The following is a 26,264-nucleotide window of genomic DNA, read 5'->3' as shown; positions in this document are numbered from 1 at the left end:
TTTTTGTGAAAATTCATATATTTAGAACATTTTTATGAATAATTCTACTGATTCTACATTGTTGATTTTTAGTACACGTGGAAGGATTTTACATATCTATAAAACGTAATTTTTGTTTTATTTAAAATCCTAATAGTTTTATTTTTAACATGAAAAAACCTTCTCTTGAAAAATTTACAGTTAGTAGATATTTCGCTTTGTTAAAACGGTCCTCAATTGGCCTTCCTCATGTCGCCATCTATTACTATTTGTAACTGATATAAGACTACGTTAACTTCATGGGTGAAAATTCATCGTTTATGTCTCCCATACAAACATGTTTTGTAGAATATTAAGGCACTCTCTCTGTTTATCATTCTTGCAAGTTAACTTTGTAGTGACAGATTTTGCAGCATCCAGAAGCCTGGTGCAGGTTTCCCCCTGCGGTTCAACGCGTTGTGCAACTTGTCTCAGAACACGAGATGCTCCCTCCCACATGAAAATTGTCGGTTCGAGGATTTCTGATAAATCATCGCTAGTGAGTAGACAGGCGAGATGACACAGCGTAACACAAAGCTGGAAATATATCAACTATATGTATGATAAAACAATTTACCTATATAAATTAAATAACTCATTATAAAGCATTATGAAATCATTTTAAAAGTACAATTTTCAGTACATATATTAAAATGAATTGTCTTTATAAGTAATTCCAGAAAATAATTAATGACAAACTTGAGAATAATGGAATAGCCTACACGAAAAACTGAGTTCAAATACCAATGGAATAAACACAATAATATGCAGGTATCAGCAGGCAGATTCGACACCTAAAAAATTGATGAAAATTCTAATAATTATATATTAAAAGTAATTTATGTTTTGAAAAAAAACATGACCCATATGCTATCCATTTTGTTGCAAACACTCTTGCAATCGAGACCTCATATTGAAAAAAACTCTCGCAGAGATGGACAATCTGCAATGGATGGCTGCAATCTCATGTTGGATATTTTCCTGTAGGGCACTTATTGTTGATGGCAAATTGCTGTACACGCGAGATTTAAGGTATTTTTATGAGAGAAAATCGCACGGGTTAAGATCAGGTGATTTCGGGAGCCAGTTTATGTCACCAAGGAGACTTATTAATTTTCCCCAATGCCGCCCGTCAATTAATAAATGCGTTTGTAGTGTCTAGAGTCGATTATTGTAATGGTATCTATGCAAGTCTACCAATGAACAAAATGATTCGCCTACAGTCTGTATTAAATGCTGCAGCGAGACTTATTTTCGGAACCTCTAAGTTCAGTCATATCACTCCACTACTTCGGGAATTACACTGGCTATGTTTTTCACAGAGGGTGGAATACAAACTCTGTTGGCTTATGTATAAATCTCTGCACAACTCTGCTCCGGAATATCTAAGGGAGCTATGCATTCCAGATGAACTAGCTGACAGGTGTCTCACGCTTAGATCAGCTACGTCTACGGCGAGAGAAAAAGTTATAATATCTCTATGCAAACAGCGCACTAAATTCAGTGAACACGCATTTGCGGTCGCAGGTCCTATGGCAAGGAATGCTCTCCCAGCAGAGGTGCGAGGTTATGAGAGTGAAGTGATGTTTTGGAAAAAACTTAAAACCCACTTATTCTCTAAATTTGAATAAATCCGTAGCATGTGATAACAAAATAAGTTGTTTTAATTAAATTTAAAATCCTTAATTAAATATATTTATCTATAGAATCACTATGTTAAGCGTCCTTGAGGTATTATATTACGAAAATGGCGCTATATAAGTAATCCGTAATAATAATAAAAATAATAATTAATCAGATTTCTGAGGATTCTGCAAAATTTTGTCTCTCACATGGTTTACGTTTTCCAGACTCAAAACAGAAGTTGAAGGTCTGGGTCAAAGTTCGTTTCCGACTGATCTTGTTATTTTCAAACTTTTGCACCCACGTTCATATCAACTGGTTCGATGACATCAAATCTTCGGTTATCAAACTGAGAACAAAAATGTTGCCTTGCCACATTGGTTCCATTATTGTTTTCGAAATACATCTCAACGGTGAAAACCCAGTGGGCTCTTGTCCACCTACTCGATTAATACAAAAATCCGCAGCACTCCGGCATCTAATGATACACCTATCTCTCCGTAGCCTCTACTATAACCAGAGACAGCGCGATTTAAAGTGTCAAATCTGCCGGTGGACACACTGTAAATATAAACTTTCCAATGTTTATATTAATTTCTATCTTGTATATGACATTTTTTTCTTTTTAACGGATCATTTGACTATTAATATTAATTATAAGATGTAAGTAAATATAATGAGAAAGTTCAGTGGTAATCATTGTGGAAGAATCTTTACCTGTTCTTCCAGTTGATCTTTGTGTTTATATTCTGTAAAATCATCAATGTGATTAGCACTCTCCATTGAGGATAATACAGCCTTCCAGATGAGAGGGAACTTTTCTTCATAGAGACATCTCTTGGGTGGAGATTTCAGGGCCATTGCAGCGTGGGATCTAACTTTAAAGTTCCGAAATTTTTCCATCAGGTCACAGAGGCACCCAAATACACTAGACTGAAATACATATTCTATTATGGTAAATTAGTCACAGTACGCAAACATACATTTCTCGTGATTCAGATACATATCAGATGAACTAGAGGACATAGCTTGTCCTCTACATTTCTTTAGTGCCTGCCATATCAGAAAGTTTGATGCTACTCGATTTTAAATGGGGATTTTATAATGTTTTTTTGGCCCATTAACATTTTATTGTAAAATTTCGTGCGGTCTGTGTTAAAAAAAAAAATAACTTCAATATTACGAGAAGTTGGTATGAAAATTTCACATCGTTACAATTTAAAGTGAGTCGAATTTTATACTAAAGAAGGCCTAGATAACTTTGGCTCAAAAAAGTACAGTTCATTTAGAAATAATATTTTTAATGTTGCGTCTGAATTTCATGTCCCTATGACATACCGTCAATGGGTTTGATTTTTGAAGACAGATGTAAAAGTTTGGCTGAAATTAGCACAGTTGACCTAGAAATAGCACCTAGAATGATGCAAATTTTTACTCTGCGATTACTTACCATTATTGTGGTATACAGGCAGTCGCATGTAATTTGTGCTTTGTAATATACATGTATAGATATGTAAGCAACTACAATAAAACTGCAATTATTGGATTAATGTTTGCCAGACATTTTCATATAAAAACTTACTTAAACATGTCCAGAAGAAACGCGCTGGGCGCCAGCGCTCTTTTTTATTTATTATCATAACATCTCCTTTATTTTTCATCTCCTGGTGATGATCCGGATATTTGGCAATCCGGATGACCGGAGTTCGGATAAATGGAGTTCTACTGTATTTCCAATTATCGATAATGGATATAAAATATAAAGTAAATATATTTTTAAGAAAAATCTTACGGTAATAAAATAAACCCACCTGCCATTTTTTTAATTGTATAAAAAGATTTTCATTTTTCAATGTTTTTCCTAGAGCATGGCAAGCATTCCATCTGACTTTCATCCCATTTCCATTGGATGCACAATATACAAGGCGTTCTATGGCCGTTAGAGTGATTGTATGCAGTCTTGAATCTTTCTGTAAATCGGCCTCAGTAAAACGTAACATGATGTTACCTATGGCGCGCATAGCACTCATTTTTATCTAGAAAAAAAACCTTCATTGCATATTTTCATAAAAAGAAGTATAAATGTTTATTCCACAGTAAACTATTTCCAGTAAAAACATATTTTGGGTTAACATATTATTACTTTCACCGTGATTTTTGTAATATTAAAAATAATATCAAATCCCCAAATATTTTTTTTTTATTTCCTGGAATGTATAATTAATGTAACAGTACTTTGGAGTGATAAACTTAGATAATGTACCCGGGCCCCGGCCATTTATCTTCAATTTTATCTACAAAGTAAAATTTATTTTTCTGGTTAAAAAGCAGAATATGCATACAACTTTTTCTTCTAAACATGTTCAATTATGGATTACTGACGAAGATACTTTAAATGTTCATCCAAATATACTCATTTTCGTACACAAATATCGGTTTTTCTTTATAGACAGTCGAAGATAACTCTGTTAACTTCCTATTGCAATCGGGGCCCTGATCAATTTAGGTGCCTATTTAAAAAAGAAGTGACATTTATTTGAATTTTACTATCTTAATAAAATAATAGTTACTCGGTAACAAATAGGATGAAGGGAAGTGATATTAATAATATTAATTTCAACAATAAAATTACTCTTAAAAAAATGTTGCATTATTTTTACATTGACATGATTTTTACATTCAACTTTACATGACGCAGGTTTAAATTTTATTTTGACATTTTACAAAAGTATTTCCTTTGATACTTGGGTTAGATACATATATATTTTTTTTAAACCTGGAATATAAAGCCTTTATAAAACCTTTTCAAGATCAAATATAAAAGAAAGTCAATGTCACATTTTTCACACATCCGTCGTTGTTCTATGATCACGGTACATATTATATATTAAAGAAATTATAAATTCCGCCTCGTAGTGTAATGGTCAGAGCGTTTGCCTACCATGCAAGAGGTCTCGGGTTCGAATCCCGACATGGTTGACATGAAATATTTGAAACAGTGTTTTTACACTGGAATATTTCATAGTCCCTGGACTAGCACCTGAAGCGTAAGACTGATCGTCTTACCTTCATGTAACAAAACAATATATATCAAAATACACTGCGATTGTTGTACCAATTCAGGGTCCTATGCACCATTAGGTGCGGAAAGGGAATGATGATGAATTATGAATTCAGTTTAATCCAAATTATCATTTGAATAAATTGTATTGTTACATACCTTATCATTTTCTTTAGATGCAGCAATACTTTCCTCTAGTAATCTTACGAAAAGATTATGATCGATAGATTCTATTTCGGGGTCTTCACTAAAAACAAAATCTTTATAAAAACAACAGTAAAACAGAAAATACATTGTATTTACAATACGATAAAAGATTTTAAGCCTTTCAGCCTGGGGTTTTATTCTAATACATAGATTTCTGGAGGCATTATTCTTCCCATCAGTATCTATACCATAAGATTTTTCTAGTGCTCTAGGTGTTTTCGGCAAATTGAGAAATGCCCTTTTAGTGATCAACACTATTTTCAGAAAGTAATTAATACAGTTTTTTGTATGAAAGAGGCCTGGCTGTTTTTAGCAGAACATAGAATTGACCATACTGCACTCGATAACACGAATATCTCATTTTTCAAAATTGTGGACTGGCTGCTTTTCTGACTGGTTGGGTTGAAGAATCAATAGCATTTTTAGCAAACAAAGTAGTGGAGAGAACGCATTAAGATGAGAAAGTTCAGTGGTTTAAAAAAAAAAAAAAAAAGTTATTAGACTATCAAGTTAAGGGTCGGAACACCTAAATTGGGCCAAACAGAGTTCGGCATTCCCACTGTAAAAGATAGTAAATATTTATATTTTTAAATAAAATAAATACTCTTCGCTATTCCATAAAATAAAGTATCTGGCCATCAAAGTCAATTGCCATTAAATCCTATAATTACGTCAGAAAAAAATCAGACATTTTATGAAAAACACTGGAATAGCATTGCCGCGTTCCCAATATTGTGCCTTAATAAGGGGCATAACAATGACCAAAAATATTTCAGAACCGTAACAAACATCAGAGAACCCGATAAAGTCAACAGTTTTCCGAAACTACTTGTATTTTTTTTGCAATGCTTTATGAAACATTCTTTGTTTTATTTTTATTACTATGGGTAGAGAATTAGTTTATTCCCTGCCCAAGTTACCTCGGCGAGTTTAATTTGGATTCAGTTGCGAGTTGATTTTCAAGGTGTGGGGTTGAGTTTTTTCACTTTGAAAATTTCACAATCTGTAATCATGTACATGCACAATCACTGCAGTGGTACTATACCATTGGTGACGCAAAAGTAAGTATTATTTACATTATAATTTTATGCCGGAAGTATAACAAGGTTTTTATTTTAAAAACTAACTTCGGTGGACGCGACTTTTTCGGTAAAATTAAGATAGGTGTCATTTTCGGGGAATTCCAATGTTTTACTGCGTGTAAGAAAACATTTTTTAAATTGGGCAGTATTTTTTTATATGTATATTATTTACTCACACGTTCAGTAAGAGAGCATCTGTAATATTAGCTAAAGCCCAAGTTGCTTTAATTTTAACCGCCGGCGAAGGGTCAGTTATAACTCTTAACACAGATTCTCCGCAGTCACTGAGTAATCCAATATCCTGAAATAAAAGACAAAGTTGATTACTGCATTTCATCGTTTATGTCTTCCTATCTTATATGCCAAATGGTCTCCTGAAAAATGCTGAATTTCAGTAAAGAATTACAAAATTGTATGACATTCACTGTCATCACCTATTGGATAGTAAATGTACACAGCTTAGAAATTATGTATACGCATCATTAAATTACATAATTAAATTGCAAATTTTAGATACATGACCTAAATTTTGCTACACGCCCGTATTATGGTAACACGCTGTGTAATGGGCGGTTAAATAAATAAAATATTGAATAAATAGTTAGTTAGCAAAGTGCTAGACCTACAAAAAGGATGAATATTCCACTTTCGGGTCTAAACTTAGCGATACCGGGGTACTATAGAATAGGATGTTTTACTGCTTTGAAAAAGGCCGCATATGCCGCGATTCAAAATTTGACTAGCATCCAAATGTAAATGTGTTGTAACAGAGGGGGAATTTTTTTTAGAAGGATATATGGTAGTCCAGGCTTATAAACTGTCATTGGCTGGTTTAAGTGGCCACTTTACACACTGTGCAGCATTCACCATTCTGCCTGTTTAAAGACCATCCCTCAACTCGTTCATCCGTTGACTTTTGTGAAGTAAAAGAGCAGCTCTTGGCAATAAATTTAGATCTAAATAACATACTCAAAACATTGTTGGTTTACCTTCCAAATCCTTTATACTATAAACAACTTTATTGTGCGTAGTAATATTTAATCAACTGAAGTTTTATTTGTGTTTTGAGGCTGCTATTTTTTTTTAACAAACCATTTTAAAATCTGCATATGGTTATTTATCAAACCCTTATCCACACACGATGATGCATAGGACACTGCATTGTTAAATAAAATGCATTGTATCTCGATCATCTGTTTGAAGGTGAGGTGATCAATCGTACGCTTCAGGTGCCAGTCCAAGGAAAATGAATACTTCAGAGTTAAACCACCTTTAAAAATAAATATTTCATGTCGACCTCAGAAATCGATCCTGAAATCCGAGCACGGTAACCCGCCAACGACTGTGAACATTTCTCCACTCGATTTCCTTTTCCTTTTTCCCAAGATTTTGACCTAAAAGTGCCATAAAGTCATCATCCAGGATTTTGATTATATATGATGGGCGGCCTCCGGACTCACAGACGGAAGGTTCCGGGTTCGATTCCCGGTGAGAATGAAAAAAATTAAAATGTGATTTTTCTCAAGCCTGGGTGTTCTGTAAAGTAATTCACCACTGTAATTGGGCCTCCTGGCCTGTTGTGGTGCAAAAAAAAAAACAATTTGAATCGGGTTGTGGTCTTGTGGCTAGTGTCTTGGACTCACGGACCAAAGGTCTGTGGTTCGAATCCCACTCTACCCCAACTCGATTCCCATTTTCTAATAGTGAGTTACATATTTACAACTCGTAGAAAATGGCCATAAAAATGTAATATTTGGGTAAATCATTAGAACGCAAATATTTCTTTTTTAATAAAAAAATAAATAAAAAAACGCACAGAACTGTATTCTTAATCAGCCTGGACACAGACCGAGTCGTTTATGGTTTGGGATGAAAAACAATGACGTCACAAGTGGAACATATTCATAATTTATCTCACAAGGATTGCCTCATTCAATTAACAACGCCATTCTATATATCTAGGTTTATGATTCAGCATCTAAAAGGACAAACAATGACTCTACAAAGTTAATATAAAATGGGTTTAATTTTTAAAAGAGTTTAGTATTTTTAATACAATCAAAAAGTCCCGTCATAATTCAATTTTAATACAGTTGTCATGTCAGAAAAACATTTTTTAAATCCAATTTCGCAGCGATAATCCTACCTGATTAACAGATTCAATAAAGTAAATTTGCATACCTCTCTCCAATGTCGGTACATAATGCAGACTGAAAGGGCCCTAACGGCAGCAGCACGAACCAGGACTTCATCATCTCCGCTCGACCCAAGCAACAGGGTAGCACATAGGAGGTTCAAATTCGCCTGCAATTACATCAATCGGTATGATTATTCTTGAGAATACATATGTACTTCCAGGGCACAAATATCAAATATCATCAGTTCTTTTATAAGACATCTCTAAATTGCAAGTTCAGAGATAACGACCAAATAACTTTTAAGGTCACCGAAAATCTAATATTGTTGATTACGCATTTAAGGTGGCCCCTGTTAAAATGAAGATAGAATCAAAAGCTATTTCTAAATCAAGAAAGACTGATAAGCATTTGTCTCCAATATCTGTTGTTTTTGTAATGGCATTTAAAAATATAAAAAAATACATCTCCACTCGTTTGCGAGTGACTTTGAAAGGCATTATAATGCCTTTCAAAGTTAATTATAATATAGAAGTTTATCAGCATAAATTTTTATGATACTCACAGGCAATTTAACTAAAGTTCTCTCTCCAATGCTGCTGATACAATCACAGGCTATAGCCCTTCCAGGAGCATTCTGCTCTGACTGTAAGAGTTCAGTGAGTGGTCCTCTCAGCATTCGGGTCCAAAACACAACACTGTCTTCTAGCTTAAGTGCTGAAGAGGACGGGTCTACGAAATTAGGAAATAAATTAACACATACGTAGCTAAAAATACATATGAGTTACTTACGAAAAATTGTTTTTTCAATAGTCTTACTATTATGCTTAAATATGACACGGAATTTGTAATTTAAAAGTTCCGCGCTCAAGATATTGGTATTTTTTTCTTCTTTTTCGGCTTGATAGGACTGTGATATACATACGCATTAATTTTTAGCACGATCTGACATGTAGTTTGTTTATAGCAGCAGTATAAACAAGTCGATCTTTGGTGATGGGCTGGCGATTATAAACTTGCGTGGGTATTATTCGACTGAATCATTGATCTGTGTTTATTTTTTGTGGAGAAAGAAAAGATGCGTTAGCGCGATGATGGCAGATGCAGACAAGAACAGTATGCGGCCAAACAAACTACAGCAGAGAAAAATCCTACCTTTAGGAAATCGGGAAAGGGAATCAGGGACAGGAATCCGGATGCTACCTCCAAGTCTTGGCTTCTGGGTAGTGTTACCCTTTTTCGGCTGCACTTTCACTACAGTTATTCGGAAAATATATAAATGAATGTGGCGGGGCGGCAGTCAGAAAATGTAAAGGTGGGCGGATGCGGGCAGAAAATAAAAGAGCGAGCGGATGCAGGCAGATAAAATTATGAACATGCGGTAGTTGACGGAACAAAATTATCAAAAAGAAAAAAAGGAATTGTTGATATTGGTTGCTATGGATATGGAAAATTGTTCTCATAGCAACCGTAGCTACCCATGGCCATAGCGACGAGGAGAATAAATAAATATTGGAAGTTGGAAAATCACAGGATGAGTAGGATAGGTGGACCTTCATCAACTGGCGGTCCATCCAGCCACAAACCGCTAAATCCCACCAACCACTCGTGCAACCAGGAGTGTTCTGCGAATTTTGATTAATTTTCCTCAAAACAATTAACGCAAATCTGTCGCTGAAGGATGCTTTCTATGCATGATACCACCGTTCTGCACATCATTACGGGTGATGAGACAAAGGTGTACGAATATGACGTGGATACAAGTGGACAATCTTCGGAGTGGCGCTCGCCAACTGAGTCAAAACCCAAAAAAAAGTCACTTTAAAAATAAAGGATATTGACGGTCTTCTTCGATTATTATGGCGTGTGCACTTGGAGTTCCTTCCAACAGGCCAGACGGTCAGTAAGAAATACTATTTAGGCGTACTGAAGCATTTGAAGGAGAATATTCATCGAAAAAGGCCAGATATATGAAAAAATAACGGTTGTATCTGTTTTTTTCCAAATAAAGAGAGCACGAGGACAATTCACAATTAATTAGTCAATAATTTATTCTCCTTTATTCCCTAAATCGAGGGATCGATTGAACGCGAACAGTAAGTGTCGAAAATAATCTCTTTCGTCTACTTGACATTCCATTTTTAAGGCTTGTAATCAAATATAATAATAATTGTAATGTAAAAGCAATATCTTGTAGAGCAGAACATTTTATTTCGAATTATATATAACATTTACCATTTAGCTAAATCAAGAAAGGAGCTCTGCGTTGGTTTGGATATGTAGAGAAAATAGACAGCGAAAGAATGGCTAAAAATATTTACGATGCAAATGTTGATGGATGCAGAAATAGAAGAAGACCGAGAAAGACATGGCATGACCAAATCCAACAAATACTTGAAGATGGATATGTTAGAAGTTGGAATAATCAGCGCGCGTGCATGAGAAGATGTACGAATGTAGATGAAGCGAGATTTGTATGCAAAGATAGAGTGATGTGGCATTCTATCCTCTCTGCCTACCCTTACGGAGAAACGGCGTGATGGTTTGTTTGCTACTTTTGGTGCTCACTCGTAAATTTGAAAAAGAACGGGCACAACTTATGTAAATGTAATTTTTTAATTAAATGATAAATAAAAATGGATTTTATTCCATAATATTTTATGATCATGTCGAAATTCAATTTTACAATATGTGATCAAGATTATCACTGACAAGTTGTGATAATGTAAGATTTATTTCACATTTTTTACCTATTTTATTTTTTTAATTCATTTACATATATTTGGTTTAGCAATTTTTGGGTAGGTATCTAATATATATGTATTTTTTAATCTTCGAAGAGTTGATATTGTCATTGAATCAAAATACCTTTCAAATAATATTAGTAAAAATGTAAATGAAAAATGCACAGATGAAAAATCAACATATGAAGTAAATAAATTTTACAGTTAAAGTAAAAAGTTAAATAATAATATATAAAATTAATTTTACTCCTTGTATGTGCATAGGTGCAGCGCACTGTCAAGTAAAAATATGTGTAAATAAATTAGTAATTTATAATAAAAATTATATTCAATATTAGCGACAAAAGATCTAGCTAGATTTTCTCATCTTGTCAACGCATGATGAGCAATCGTCACCGTGCATATTCTTTTTGGCACAATCTTTTACCCTAAATCTGTATGAAAATACCATATCCAACTAAAACCGTCATTTGAGCGAGATATACCACGCTTCATACCGGTGAATCGTGCGTCGGAGGTAGAAGACAATATACATACTCTGGGCATTGCCAACGCATTCGCAGATTTGAAGTATGAAGTTCGATGGTAATGTCACTTTGAACATTCGTAATGACATAATATTAGTACGAAAATGTTTGATTTGTGCGTACTAAACAGTATGCAAACAAAAACAATGGCAAATTAAGCGTTCCCTGTTCCGACGCGCGGCCTGTCATATTATGATCGTTGTTTACCATGTCAGACTTATTATAATTTAAAATATATAAGTTGACAAAATGAAAAGAAATGTACTGCCCTGACGAAATGAATGCCCTGAAAAGTTGGGAGCCGCCAGTATAACATTGACTACTATCACAAGGGAAGTAGACTCGAGAGTGACTCAATGATTTGAGGGCCACATGAACTGAAGTACTCTCCAAAATCCAAAAAAAGTTTCCGAGATATCTCTACATGAGAGAGTGCGGGTTTCATCCTTGGCTCTATCCGACCGAGTTTCTCCAGGGTATAGTATGCTTGGCTACAACAGTTTAGAGACTAGAAGGAATGTGTATTTGACTACACATTTTTATAGATTGTTGCGCGGTATTGTCGATAATCCTGAGATTATGATGAGCATCGGTTTGTATGTTAACCTATTCGACGCGACAAAAATATCCCCGGCTACGTTCACACGCGGCAGTCCTTTTGCCTAATCTTATTTATGACTTTAAACAATAATAACGCTCATATTTTAACATCTTGTGTTAATGAAATCATCACAAAGATTCTAAAGTACGTTTCTAAATGTAAATAAACACCTCAAACGTTACTAAAACTCGATAAATCATCGAAAATAATCTCCCATACAAGGCCAGCGTCGCCATAGCTAGACTACATAAGTAGATGCGTGCATATAGTATATAATAATACGTACCGCATAACAGAGCCATGCGCGGGTACCGCAGCAGACTACACCACCGGGCGCCGTTATAGTTTTTATAGTAAACACTTGAAAAGGTCTTAGATTAAAAATAAAACACTTAAAAATACTCTATATTCTCGCCTTTTCCGTAAAATCAACAGTGCTCATTTTGTACTGATAAAACTTATTGGATTCGTTAACTATTTTTGTCATAATTTCTCTATTCAAAAAATATTCAAAAAAGTCTAGTTCTACGGAATCTTCAGTTAACATTGTATTAGGATTAATACCTGATGCGAAATCATCGAATTCGTGTATTATAGGTACAAAAGGGCCTGCAATCCACGAGGCGTCATCACTTTCCTCGACAGTGATTTCAGTATCGGAATCATAGTTATCGGGTTCAACAGCTTCAGTACTATTTTCACTCTCAGTCATTTCAAAATCTGAGTCTATTGATTCTAAATTATTCAAAATTTCATCGCTGCTAAGACCGGGACCCGACATTTTAAATTTTGGGAACTAAAAAAAATACTTAAAAAATCAATTTCTAAAAAACACGCACCATAACTTATTAAATATATTATTTCAATGTTCAGTTTTTTTACTACGCAATACTGAAAAAAACACTTATAAATAAATAAATACGAGAAATATAAATCAAAAAAGTTTTAAACGCGATAATAGAAGTTTACTGATATATACTAAAATATCTCACTATGTTAAAGCATGTTACACTAAAAACAGGATGCACATTATTACTGTTTGCTTATTATATTTACTATCACATCACCGAATGAAATAAACTCACTAATAAAACGGAACCGATTGATTATATGTAGTTCTTCACATACGCAAAAAATCAAAGAATACTTCGATTGGGAGTCGTTGCAGGCCGCCGCTTATCTGAACTAAATACCCACTTACGTCACCACGTTCTCAACGGCGCGGGAAGATTTAAAACTGCTGTCGATCAAATCAAAATTAGGGTTCGTCTTAAAACTGTTGCCTGATTAGCTGGGAACCATATTTTGGATAAAAGACGCAAGATGTCAGTAGTGTGATGATTCGAGATTTTTTAGAGACAAAGTTTCGACTTCTGCTAGTATGTTTTCATTCAGATATCGCGTGAGAAACTCGCGACTCACCAGTGAGTCGCCCGCGTACAGGGCAAGTACACGGTGGCTCACCGGTGAGTCGCCCGCGTGGATTGGGTTAATTACCTAAGACAGCGTCAGCATAGATTTTTTCATATTCGGATATACAGAACCAACCTGCAGATGGTTATGCCTGTTGGAAGGGCTAACACTATACTGAACAACATCACTCTGGATATTGATCTGTTCCATGTATCCGAAGGGGTTTTCCGGAGCAGGATTCTCCTACTACTTTGACATGAATCTCTTTCATGTATTTTTTTCTTTTTTATAATTTGTACGTATTGAATGTATGTTTGTAATGTATATGTTATATTTAAATAAATTAATTGAATTGAAAAATTGAAAAGTTCTTTTGTTTGTTTAAGTAATAAACATTATATTGCACATTAACACTTTTTACATATTTATTTATTAATTTATATATACGCCCAATGGGCATTTTTAAGGACATATATATTTACATAGAAAATTATTATAAAGGAAAGTAGAAAGACACAATGGTATATAGTAGACTAGGTGGGAGTGGAAGCGGGAGAGAGGTGTTTATAATATATACCTATAGTAAAATGATATGATAAGGTAATTCAAGGTAAAATTACCCAGTTTTTGCATTGCATCTCCCATGGAACTAAGGCACTTGGCAGTGTGAAGGCTGATAACAGCTGATTGATCTCGGAGCGAAGAACAGAAAACGCATGTCATAATGTCCAAATAGGGAGCCATCAGAAGTTCAAAATGTTGCAGAGCTACAGCAGAAAGGACTTGCAAAGATTCTAGACGGACGGTAACTAACGCGAGATGGGAAACCTAAAAAAACAAACAATTATGAAGATTGCAATACATGAGTATTTTTTTAATATTGTAATTTCAAAGAATTTTTACTATACATTAGCAACCATTTCAAATTCGTGAAAGCACTACCTCAACATACTTAAAAACCATTTTAAAGACTGTGGGTCTTCCTATTGGTTTCACTATTACCAAAAAAAATTTTTTTTTTAATTAAATATTAATTCACTTTTTTTTTTTCAATTTCAAATACATAAACCATTTTAAAGCATCAAAAACTCATTTTTTTATATCGGAGTTTAAAACAAAAAAAAAAGTTGATAGACTATTCTACAAATTCTCTTCATTGAGTTCTGCTGATTGGTAAATTGGCTTCCGTAAATCTAACACAACAAATATCGGACGTCGTTAAAATCATTTTTATGAGTTTTTTCATACATTTTCAAGAATCTTAACAGTACAATTTCATGCTCTATTTAATTTTTACCACGCGTAATGAAACATTTCTAAAATCAGATTTTCTGTAGCACTGAATTTCCTTATTCGGTTTATTAAATAAAATACATATGTACTTGGTTATGAGATCCATTTTATTTATTTTAGAGCACTATTACATATCACCGTGATCATAGAACAACGACGGATGTGCAAAATTGCGATATTGACTTTTTTTACATTTGATCTTTAAAAGGTTATATTAAAGGCTTTATATTCCAGTTTTTAATAAAAAAATTATACATATATATATATAACTAACCCAAGTATCAAATTATGTACTTTTATATTTATCAAGTCGTGACATAAAATGTCAACAAACAAAATTTACCGCTCTCATGTAAAGTTGAAGAAAATCACATGTGTCGTTGTTCTACGATCATGACGACATATGTATTATATAGTTTCGGAAAGTGCAGAACTTTCCGTGTACAGGTGTAGTTAGAAATTGTAGATGAAAAGAGCTGTGCTTTCCAAAACTATTATAATATAGTAGTGCTCAAAAATAATCAATCATATAATTCAAGGGGTCTTATAACAAAGCACATTATGATATATTTAACAAAAAAATTATATACAATTGAAACTGTAATTTAACTACAGGCTAGCTCTGACTATAAATTATTTAGGTTTTTTTATACTTTCCTTAAACATAGTTAGAAAATACGCTAATTAAAGACATATACATAAAAACACAATAAAGGGATATTACTGACATTCCACACCGATTGCATGAAAAATAGCACTCTTCAAAGAGTTGATACAATGACAGTTTTAGTGACATCCACATATTACACAATAGTTTTATCAGGTCTATTAAAAGCATCCTAAATTTATCTTCCGCTTAACTTTTACATATTATACTACGGACATCTAATTGTTTTGAAATATTAGCTATAAATATAAATGTACATAGAAACAGGGGGAGAGTAGAGGAGTGTAAAAAGTTCCATAATTTTCTTTATATCAACTAAGTTTTCTCCTTTTCATATACTTTTTATTTGAATTTTTTAAATTTGGTTTTTTCCCTGTCCTGTATCCATAATAAATTGATATAATTGTGAAATCTGTAATTGGCCTTTTTACTTTAAATAGTTATCTTATACCTTGTATTTCTATAATAGATAAAATAAAATTAATAAAAAATAAATAACAAACCTCCAAAACCCCATTTTTTACAATCCATCCAAGATTTTCTAGGCAAATTTCAACTAACCAACTCAAACTTTCAATTCTCTCTGGTGAAAAGGAAATAGATTCAATATCCAAACATTTTATATCTATTGTGTTTAAGGTTTCATTTTCTTCAAAGTCTTCTTCCGAGCAGTTGTCAGATTCGTAATCATCGGGGATGCGTTTGCTTTGGTTCTCAGCTTCTTCATTGGTTTTAGCTTGTAAACTATCTACCCCAGAAGGTTGTTTATGTAATAATGAGATTATTTCTGGTATCGGGGTGTCCACTGATATGGCACATCCCATCACTATTAAAGCAGCTACTTGTATCGTCCAATCTAGATAATAGAAAAGAAAAGAAAATTGAACAACCTCGCATGATGATTCCAGATGTATTTATTTTGCATTTCTGAACACGCCACACCATTTCAATTATTATGAACGTGTCAAAATATAATTCAAATCGAGAGATGTTAAAATTGTGGCAAATTAATTTCGACAGCAAAGGGTCTGAGAAATTTATAAAAAGAAACAAACATTAAATATAGTGTTACATGAATACCTGTAACTATAAATAAATCAAATAATCAGACACATTTTGAGAAAACACAAACATGTGTACGATATAATCTTCAGTAGCTTTATTTATCAAACAATAATTACAAAGAGGTTCGAGAAACTCATAAAAGGACCATATTTTTTCCATAAATATCTATTTATTTTTACATAAAAAAAACATATGTATGTAAAATACGTATCATAATTTGACAATTAATAATCAATCAAAGGTAATTTTAATTTTAACTCCGCGGCATATAAAGCTTCCACATAAGACCATCAGATGTCCCTTTAGTCGATCATTGAATGCTTGACATCGCTTCCTGAAAGCCAATAGCAAGGCTTCCTCCGCTTTTTTACAAACAGAAATCTTCGCCGCACTCCTAAAATGCTAATATATGCAAATAATTCCTTTCATAAGCCAGCGCGCAAGCTGCCAGCGCGCAAGCTGCCGTTGCGCAAGTCAACTGACTCAGCTTTTTTCCCTCCTGCATCTTGGCCCAGCAACCAAAAATGTAAGACACGCTGATGCATAACTACAATATTATTTTTTAATCAAAAATAAATTTTATTTTTCATGTCCCCTAGAATTGACTTAATAATATGAATTATAAATAACTTTAAAATACTATAGGCATTATGCTTGCTGTATTAAACTAAAAAATTAATTGTATTTGTCATGTCAGTAATGTTCAAATGTAATATTTTCCTGTCAGTAATTATTATTGTCTGAAAACGTCTAACTTATTTTTCATCTATAAAGTACATATTTGTTTATTTAACACTTTATATACATATATAATATATATACCTATAAGGGCAGGTATATTGCCTTAAGGCAACTTCTTCCTACCTACCCAAACCGTTCAGTTTGAGAAAATTACAAGTACATGGACATATTCTAAGGAATTATACTGAATCTTAAAATGTTATACAAAATTAGAACATATGGCTTTCAATTTAGTAGAATAGTGCCTTCTTTTCTCATGGTTGATAGACTTAAAAAGATATTCATTATGGTAACTAATCAATAGAACCCCGTCTCCAAACTTGAGACAAGAGTAAATGTTTGTTTTTTCTAACCAACTGCGCTTAGCCAAACTTCTTTATACAGAGGTATTGTTAGAGCATATGGCCACTACTTAGCCAGTATTTGACAATATTTAAAAAATAAATAAAAATATTTGCCTTTTTATGATATACGCAAATATTTCATTTTGAGGGTCATTTTCAACGAGTTGTAAATAACTCTACTATTAGAAAATAGAAATCAAGTTGGGGTAGAGTGGGGTTCGATGGGCCTTTGATCCGTGAGACCAAGATACTAGCCGCAGGACCACAACCCGATTCAAATTATTTTTATTTTTTATTTTAAATATTAATTTGAAAAACATAAAACGGTTCATGCCATCATAATACTGCACAAAATCATTTACACATTGACAAAATTAGTTTTGATGTGGGTAGCTAACTTTGAACATTATTTTATATGGGTTAAATGCGATTTGTCGTGTGTTTTATACAATTAGAGAGGCATGCAGTCAGATTCTAAGTTCGCGATAATTTAACACGAGCTCGTGTTAATAGGGGTGCAATTCTGAACCACTCTCGTGACGCGAGAAAATGTTTTTTCTTGAGTATTTTGTATGTAAATACACGAGATAATATGGCCACGAGAGCGTTTGGAATACCGGCCCAGAATACGGATTTGAATTTACATTGGAAGTTAAGCGTGGCTGTGTTAATTTCAGCATTAACTTGCGATAGCACGGACTCAGAATCAAACCGCTAGACAATATTAATAAAAATCCAACATAAACTCAATTTTCCCCTGGGGTGGACAAAATATGATTTGATGTGTAGTTCCTCACTCATCAGAATGTAATCATATTTTACACATGTTATTTTGAGACCGTTTGGCACCCTTTTATTACCGTGCCCCTTAAAAAAGGAAGAAAAAAAATTCAGACTTATTACAGGGAACATTGATACATTTTTTTTTCAATTTATAAATTACATGTAAACAATATTGATATTGCTAGTATATTACCTCTATGTGTAAGAAGTATCTTGACGCGCTTCACAATTCCAGTGAGCATGCCCCCCCCTAGTTTAGTGTAAGGCGTGGCCTGTATACATGCCACGACACATTTGAGAGCTGCCACCAACACAGGTTTGTGTCTCTCGCTGCTCAGGACCTGGCACAACAGGGTGTGAAGACTCTCCAAGGTGTGGCCCAGCATTACAGAGAAGGGAGTGAACGCAGTCATAGCGCGTTTGCTGAGATTCAAAAAAAATCATTTAACAATCAGACATTTTATGATTTTGATTTAAATAGGTAAATATCTCAGCATGGTACTAAAAAGCAAGAAAACTAAATATACTTGTGGCTCAGCTGTACTCAGCCTCATTGTCAGCGCATTTGACTACCATGCAAGAGGTCTCGGGTTCGATTACCGACATGATTGATATGAAATATTATTCAAAAGGGTGTTTTTACCCTAGAATATTTCATAGTCCTTAGACTGGTACCTGAAGCATAAGACTGATCACCTTACATTCATGTAACAAAAATGATCAAGATACGCTGCGATTGGTGTACCAGTGCAGTGCCCTATGCACTATTAGGTGCAGAAAGGGAATGATGATGATGACTTGTGGAATTACATTTTATTGATAAAATGTGTATTTTTAGCTTTGATCACTGGTGAAAAGAGAATGTGAGAGCGCTGGACCCCTATTTAATAACCTGATACTTTAAGGACCTGGGTTCCGATTACAATGGGAAGTTAACAGAATTATCTTCGACAGAGTTATTTTCGACCCATCACAACAGATCTACACAGGTTGCGGTGACGTCAGGATATAACACTAACCCCCATCATTATGACCAGAATAAAATTATTAAATGCTTTAATTTTCTTGGTGCAATGAGGAACTTCAGCCCTACGGGAAATTGGATACAAAAAATGTTTTCTTACGCGGGGTAAAAATTAGAGCATTAAGTTGTAAAACAAAGTTTCTTGAAAATGTACAGAAAAAATAATAAAAAATATTTTGATAAAAACGCACTACTTTAAATGACGTCACTGGTTCATGTGAATCAACCTATGATCTGAGAGCTATGGAAGATTTCCGGTCTGCTTATCGCTTCTGGACCAATAGGAAGAACTGAATGAGAATAAGCGGAAATGAACCTCTGACGTTACACGCGGAGTTATTTCAGAAATACAAAACTTTGAAAAATCGTAGCGCCGATAATACGATATATAAAAATTAAAAAAATAAAAAAATTGACTTAGTTTAACAGTCTATTAACAAATAAAAAATTTAATTAAAACCACTGAACTTCCTCATTAAATAAATTTTGAAACAGAGAAATGTTCAGTTTATGAGATTTTCCAGAGGTATTTTTCCTAGACTGCAATCTTATGTCACAATCCAAGAATACGTAAGTAACCGGAATGGTAATTATACAGTTAGGTGTTTACCTGGCTTCAGCCTGAGCAAGGTAAGGTCTTGAAGTTATCAGTAGTGATAACAAAGCGGCCAGCGCTGCAGTTCTACAAGTCCCGCTGTTTTCCTTCTGCAGACATGCGACCAAACCTGATGTTCCACTGGAAGACATATCTTCGGGAAGCAAAGCCCACCAGTATCCAAAAGTTTGATGCTTTTCTGATGTCTGAAACAAGAATGAGACTGAAAAATGGTTGTCAACTTTAAAATATTTACATACAATACAATACTAGAAACATATCCTAACGACTGTCAATTTTTTTTATACAACCGTAAGAAGCATTTTCTGCCCAGTACAGGGGTGAAATTATAGAATGAACACTCTGGTTGAAGGACAATGAATAAATGACAAATTGTTTACATAGACTTTAGACACTATAGAACAGGGATGGCAAACCGGTCAATCGGGACAGGCGACATGTCAATGTCAATGTCGAAGGCAAAGAAACAAAATAGTAGGTAAGGTTACAAAAAAAAACCAAGACTTGTAAGATTTTTTAGTTATCTAGTTCATGTAACAGATGATTGAAATACATTGAATTTGGTGTTCAAATGCATTGCCCTATAAACTGCTGGCCATGCCTTCAAATCCTTATAATGACTCAAATGTATAGACTAAACTGCTAGTGACTTACTAACCCTGAGTTTTTTTTAATGTTATTCTTCAGCTAGTTTATATTATAAGCTACTGTATAGTCAATGATAGCATATATACAGGATGTTCTTTAAACCCTGTCACATCCGAAACCAAGATGATCAGTATGAGCAAGAAGACATATTGGCACATTAAAATAAATTTTTAGAACGAATAAAATTTACAAAAATAAAATATTTAAAAAAACAAATGGTTGCTTACTTATGCAAGGGAGAAACAAGGAGGGGGAGGGGGGAGTCTGATATACAGTCAACCGCGCGGCGGCGCCCCCCTCGCTTCTCCCCTGCAGAAGTACGCAACCATTTGTTTTTTTAAATATTTTCTTTAAAAAAATTGTTCGTTCTAAATTTTTTTTAAATATGCTAATGTCTTCTTGCCCATACTGATCATCGTGGTTTCGGATGTGACAGGGTTTAAAGAACACCCTGTATATAAGCTAATATTCACATTATTAAGAACTAAAATAATATATTGTGTTTAAAACCACGTTTGCTTTATTTTTAGCCCTTCAAAGCGATGCCGATGTGTCATATATACAGTAGAACTTCGTTTATCCGAACTCCAGTCATCCGGATTGCTAAATATCTGGATCGTTATCGGGAAATAAAGGAGACGTTACAAATAAAAAAGGGCGCAGGCGCAATTGTCAGAAAAATTATCTTTGCTGGACATGTTTAAGTAAGTTTTTGTGTGTTATAACATTTGGCACTCATTAATCCAGATAATTAGAGGTTTACCGTCTAAATTTGTCTCAAAATACGATATTATATTTTTGAAAGAAAATAGTTCAAATATGGCACTGTTTGAGAATGGTAGCATTCAAATATGTTGCATCGAGAGTGTAAGATTAAGGTAAGTACAACTGTATCATTTATCAAATTTTCACAAAACAATCACATTTGTCACAAGCTTGAAAGTGTAAAAGGAAAGTTTAAATAAAAAAATTCATCATCATTCCCTTTCCACACCTAATGCTGCATATGGCACTGTGTATCGCAGCGTATTTTGATCATTTTTGTTACACGTAGATAAGATGATCAATCTTACGCTTCAGGTACCAGTCCAGGGACTATGAAATATTCGGGTGTGAAAACACCCTTTTTAATCAATATTTCATATCAACCATGTCGGGAATCGAACCCGAGACCTTTCGTATGGTAGGCAAACGCGCTGACCATTACTCCACGAGGCCGACAAAAAGACGAGGCAAATATACGTAAAAACAAAATAATTTAAAAACCCAGTTTTTCAAGCAAAGTGAAATCTTCAAATCCCCAAATCTCTCAACTACATTATTTGCCCATACTACGGTTTTACACTCAAAGTGCTAAGAGTAAATGTAAGTGTACGGTTTTTATAATTTATTCGGTATATTTAACTCAAAATCTGTTTCTTTTATAGTTAAAACTCAATATTATCGGATGAGCAATATGTTAATTGCAATTAACACTTCAATTCATATTTTTTAAATAAAATTCTTACTCGTATTATGACTGATAGTAAATTCAATGCCGCTAGTCTTGTGTTGGCCTGGGTAGCCTTCAGTTTAGCTTGGTGGCTGCTCTCCGAGTCGGACATATCAGATTCACTTGTAACAGCCCACTGTGGTAATGGTATTGAAATAGATTGAGCGACAGACTCATTAGCAGCTTTATAACCAAAAGTGTTCCTCGAATCAGCATCCACAGATTGGTTAGCTGCACTTTCAGCATTATGTTTCCAATTGTTGACAGGCTTAGCATTTTTACTTTTCCTTAATTTCATACGCTAAAAAAAATTGAAAAAATAAAGAATGGAAAACAATACGCATATAAACGTAATTTAAATCAATTATAATATTTTTTTGTGCTGAATTACAGCAAAGAACACACAGGCTTAAATTACATTCTGACTATTGTAATCTCATAGAGAATCGAACCTGGAATCCTTTAAGCGTGACGTAAGCATTTTAGCCTTACACTACAGGAGCCTCCATGTTTCAGATTGAGATGTTTAAAATTAAACGAAACTTATTCATCATTGGATCGAGATTAGAGGCAACCTTATAATATGAATGGACTTCAAATTTTAAAACCTATTCCTATTGAAATTTATTTCAATATTTACGACAGTTTAAAAAGCACTTTAAAAATATGATTGTTTTAGATATGAACTTCTCAATCATAATTTGATTTCTTATTTACATATTTATTTATTATTATTTTATTACAGTAATTTCAGATTTGTTTATTAAACCTACATACATAAATAGTCAACAATAAATTATATTTGTAGAAATATTTTAACTGGGGGAAAGGTGGCTGTCATGTGAAATGATCTTGTAAGTGTGTTTCAATATTATTAATCATGTAAATTCCACAGATAAAGTATACAAAATTATATTTCTTTATAAATTCACATGGGGTAGAATACCGAAACAAACACAAATGTCAAAATTCTGTAAAAAGAGCAGCGCCGGATCTGAAACCCGCTCTGACTCGCATGTTTACTGTGATCAGTACATTGTACACAGCATTGTTGCGATTGGATAATTTGCTCAGTAGAAAAAGCCTTCAGGGCAGGTTTTTTAACTCTAAGAATCATATAAAGTTTACCTTTCCACCTTTGTTATTGGCCTTTATGGGCAATTCGGCAACAGTCTGTTGTGAAGGCATAACTTTTTGAGGAAGCGTATTCTCACAGCCATCTAACGCATAAAGCATCCAACATCTACATGCTCCAATCACTTCACCAAGAAGCCTCTCAACATCATTATTACCGGAATAAATTTGGATCAGTATATTGCAGGCACAAGATAAAGTCTGTAAATTACATGAAATAAAATTAAAGATATTTTATAACCTTTATCGATCTCAAGTCTACTTGAGCAAGAGTTGTTGTTTAAAAAGAAAAAAACACAACTAAATATACTGAGGGCACTGCATGTTACTTTAATCGCAGTACATCATATCATTAAGTGTCTTATGGGTGTGATGATTAGTGAACAATTTAAGGAAATTTGGTTACCTCACAAAAACTAATTTCATCTTGATTTCTGTGTTTCTTTTTGTAAAGATAAAATACAGCCACTTTTGAACATTTCTGTAAGAGTACATCTGTCAGCCCTGACGGCATATTGCTACTTTGGAAAGTATCACAGGATTGAGTAAGAGCTTGAAGGCATTTCAAGGCCCCCAGTTCGATATAGTACGGGCTTTCAGAGTTTGACTTCAGGAATCTATCGTCCACGTTGTCATCCTTCAGTATTCTGAAGAGTATTCCATTTTTACCTATTAGATCTTCATAAAGCTGAAAACAGATATTTGTGGCTTAGTGAGACATTGATGCTTTAAATGACAATTTCAAAAACACATTTTTTTTATTGCCACAAGTAATTCATGTTCCCTTTTTGAAATAAAATAAAACATAGTAAGCATTTTGCTGTCACTTAAATAAATATTAACTTTTTTTTAAATTCTGTTTTAAAATTTTAGACCTAAAAAGAAAGGAAAAAAATCATAAACAGTGGAATTCAGATATAATCATGGATAAAGTAATCAATCGGTTATTGTTATCGTAATCATTCAGTCCCAAAACTATCTACTATCATAGGTCCTCACACTTATTTCACCCCCCACTTTGAATGAAAAGTTTTCTAGTGCCCCCCAAAAAGGTTTAAACTTATACTGTCTGTGCTGGTTTTCACGTACCACTGTTGGTTTGAGCACAAACAAGTGTTATCACTTTAATAATTTTACATCGATATAAAAAACATATGTTCTTAGGAATTACTAAAAAATGATCCAATTTTTTAAGACATTCTGAACACTAGGGTCCAATAATGTAATTCTTAGACAATAGTTTTTACCTGAAGTGTAATTATATAAGACTATAAATAAATAAAGTGTATTCTGTTGTTATTTATCTGATTTATTTTGTGATCTGTTGACTGTCAAGTTATTAGAGTATAAATATAAATTTCATCATAAATAATCCTACATATTACGGCAGACAAAAGAAAAATTAACATGTGGATTTTATCTCTAAGAAAATATAAAAATTTAAGCCCACTTAATAAGTTGTCTAAAATGGGCAACAGAATACACCTATGATGTTTAGAATAAGCGGATTCTACTGCATTATGTTTAATTTTGGGATAACCATGCAGGTTGATGTCAATCTTAGCATGATTGAATCGATAAAAAAAACCTCAACTGGTCATGTCAAAAGTAGACAATCGAAAGGCATGTATGACAATATTCATAAAAGTTTAAATTATTAAATAATGAATTTGAATCATACAGCAATTACACAATACAGTCATATTTATACTTATAAATTACTTGTAATAATTACCTCAGTTACAAATTGAGCATTTGTTTTGAGAACTATGAACAAGCACTTAAGAATATCTTCCAAAACCATGTGATTACATTCTGTTATGGCTTTCATTAACCAAATGCATAATACGGAGCAGTCACTTTGAGGAATTTGATATTTTCTTAACAGGCGGCACATAAGTTTGCAACTTTTTGCAACCAGGAATGACTCTGATGGCGACACAATCCAACATATTGTCTTCAATATTGATATCACGGCCTAGACAGAAATAAAACACTGTGGAAATATAAACAATATTTTGGAAATTAAATGAAAACATGGGACCATCACAAATCATAGTTTACACTCGGAAAAATTAAACTACTCACGTTGACATCTGTTAAAACTTGATGTTTATAATCGATGGCATTTAATTCGTCTAAAATTGTATTCAATTTCACTTTATCACTACATTTCTGTTCTAATGAGAGTAAATAAAAATTATGAGCGAGAGCGTGCAACTGCCCACGGACGTCAGCCATTTTTTGAAAATTTCAATCGGTATTTTCTTCTTCTTCTTCGTTTTTCATGGCCTTTTCACATGCGCCCAATGCCCAATGCGCATTCTGCATATGGAGAATGTCTCAAACTTGTTCAGAATCACTTTGGAAAACCAAGGCTTTTCTGTTACATTTGGTAATCGGTATTTTCGACAGTCTGAGTCTGAAATGTCAAAAAACTATTGCCAGCTGTACTAGAAAATAGTTCATCAAGTACTTGCGTTCACGAATCAATTTTTTATCCTGCGTTTTAGAATTTCAAATCATAATAAATAAATAAAATACAATAATCGGTAACAACAAGGTAACCACAGATTATCAATTTTGGTTTATCATTAATTTTTATTCATAATTTATTAATAGTTGGAATTCAGAAATTATGTTGAACAATTTTTTAAATTATGAATGCGTAAATACCTATAAAAACTTCAAATTGTATTTCACGGTGGTATTTCGGTATAAAGAAAAAAAAAGTTTTATCTTACAAATATTTATCTCGATAATAATTAATAATCTATATGCATTGACAAATTAATATTCATAGAAGTGCCCTGACGCCCCTGAGCCCTCAAAACTTCAAATCGTTTTAATCTAACTGACCAAAACACAAATCTGCAGAAATAACGCTTTAAAGTTTTTTTTATGAAATTGGTATAAATAATGATCACAGCTTAAAGACAAAATTCATTAAAGCCCTTTAAAAAATGAAAACGTTTTTTTTTTCATTTGAATTATATAAATAAAGGCTTTATCAGAATTCCTATACACTTAACTCAATTTCGTCGAA

At 33.5% G+C, this 26,264-nt stretch overlaps 1 protein-coding gene across 2 annotated transcripts; it reads right to left on the bottom strand.

The window, feature by feature from the left end:
- Positions 1 to 25,688, bottom strand: LOC148282417 (HEAT repeat-containing protein 6). Of its 2 annotated transcripts, XM_088225108.1 has the most exons (16): positions 25,307 to 25,688; positions 24,954 to 25,196; positions 23,625 to 23,906; positions 23,213 to 23,419; positions 22,101 to 22,385; positions 19,939 to 20,129; positions 18,498 to 18,727; positions 15,875 to 16,227; positions 14,032 to 14,239; positions 8,692 to 8,858; positions 8,173 to 8,295; positions 6,168 to 6,292; positions 4,862 to 4,949; positions 3,453 to 3,677; positions 2,359 to 2,574; positions 1 to 555 (listed from the first exon to the last, which is right to left on the bottom strand). In XM_088225108.1, the coding sequence occupies exons 1-16, from the start codon at positions 25,457 to 25,459 to the stop codon at positions 298 to 300; spliced, it is 3,354 nt and encodes a 1,117-aa protein (XP_088081234.1). In that variant the 5' UTR covers positions 25,460 to 25,688; the 3' UTR covers positions 1 to 297. The 2 variants fall into 2 exon arrangements, with proteins under 2 accessions (XP_088081234.1, XP_088081235.1); XM_088225109.1 differs by lacking the exons at positions 23,625 to 23,906; positions 24,954 to 25,196; positions 25,307 to 25,688 and having other exon boundaries at positions 23,221 to 23,358.
- Positions 25,689 to 26,264: the final 576 nt, after the last annotated feature.

The sequence above is a fragment of the Micrasema longulum genome, unplaced genomic scaffold (genome assembly GCF_059751315.1).
Source record: "Micrasema longulum isolate JH-2025_06_02 unplaced genomic scaffold, ASM5975131v1 h1tg000331l, whole genome shotgun sequence".
Taxonomy (NCBI): domain Eukaryota; kingdom Metazoa; phylum Arthropoda; class Insecta; order Trichoptera; family Brachycentridae; genus Micrasema; species Micrasema longulum.
Note: the sequence above shows the minus strand (reverse complement) of the source record. Positions and strands in the feature narration are given on the sequence as shown.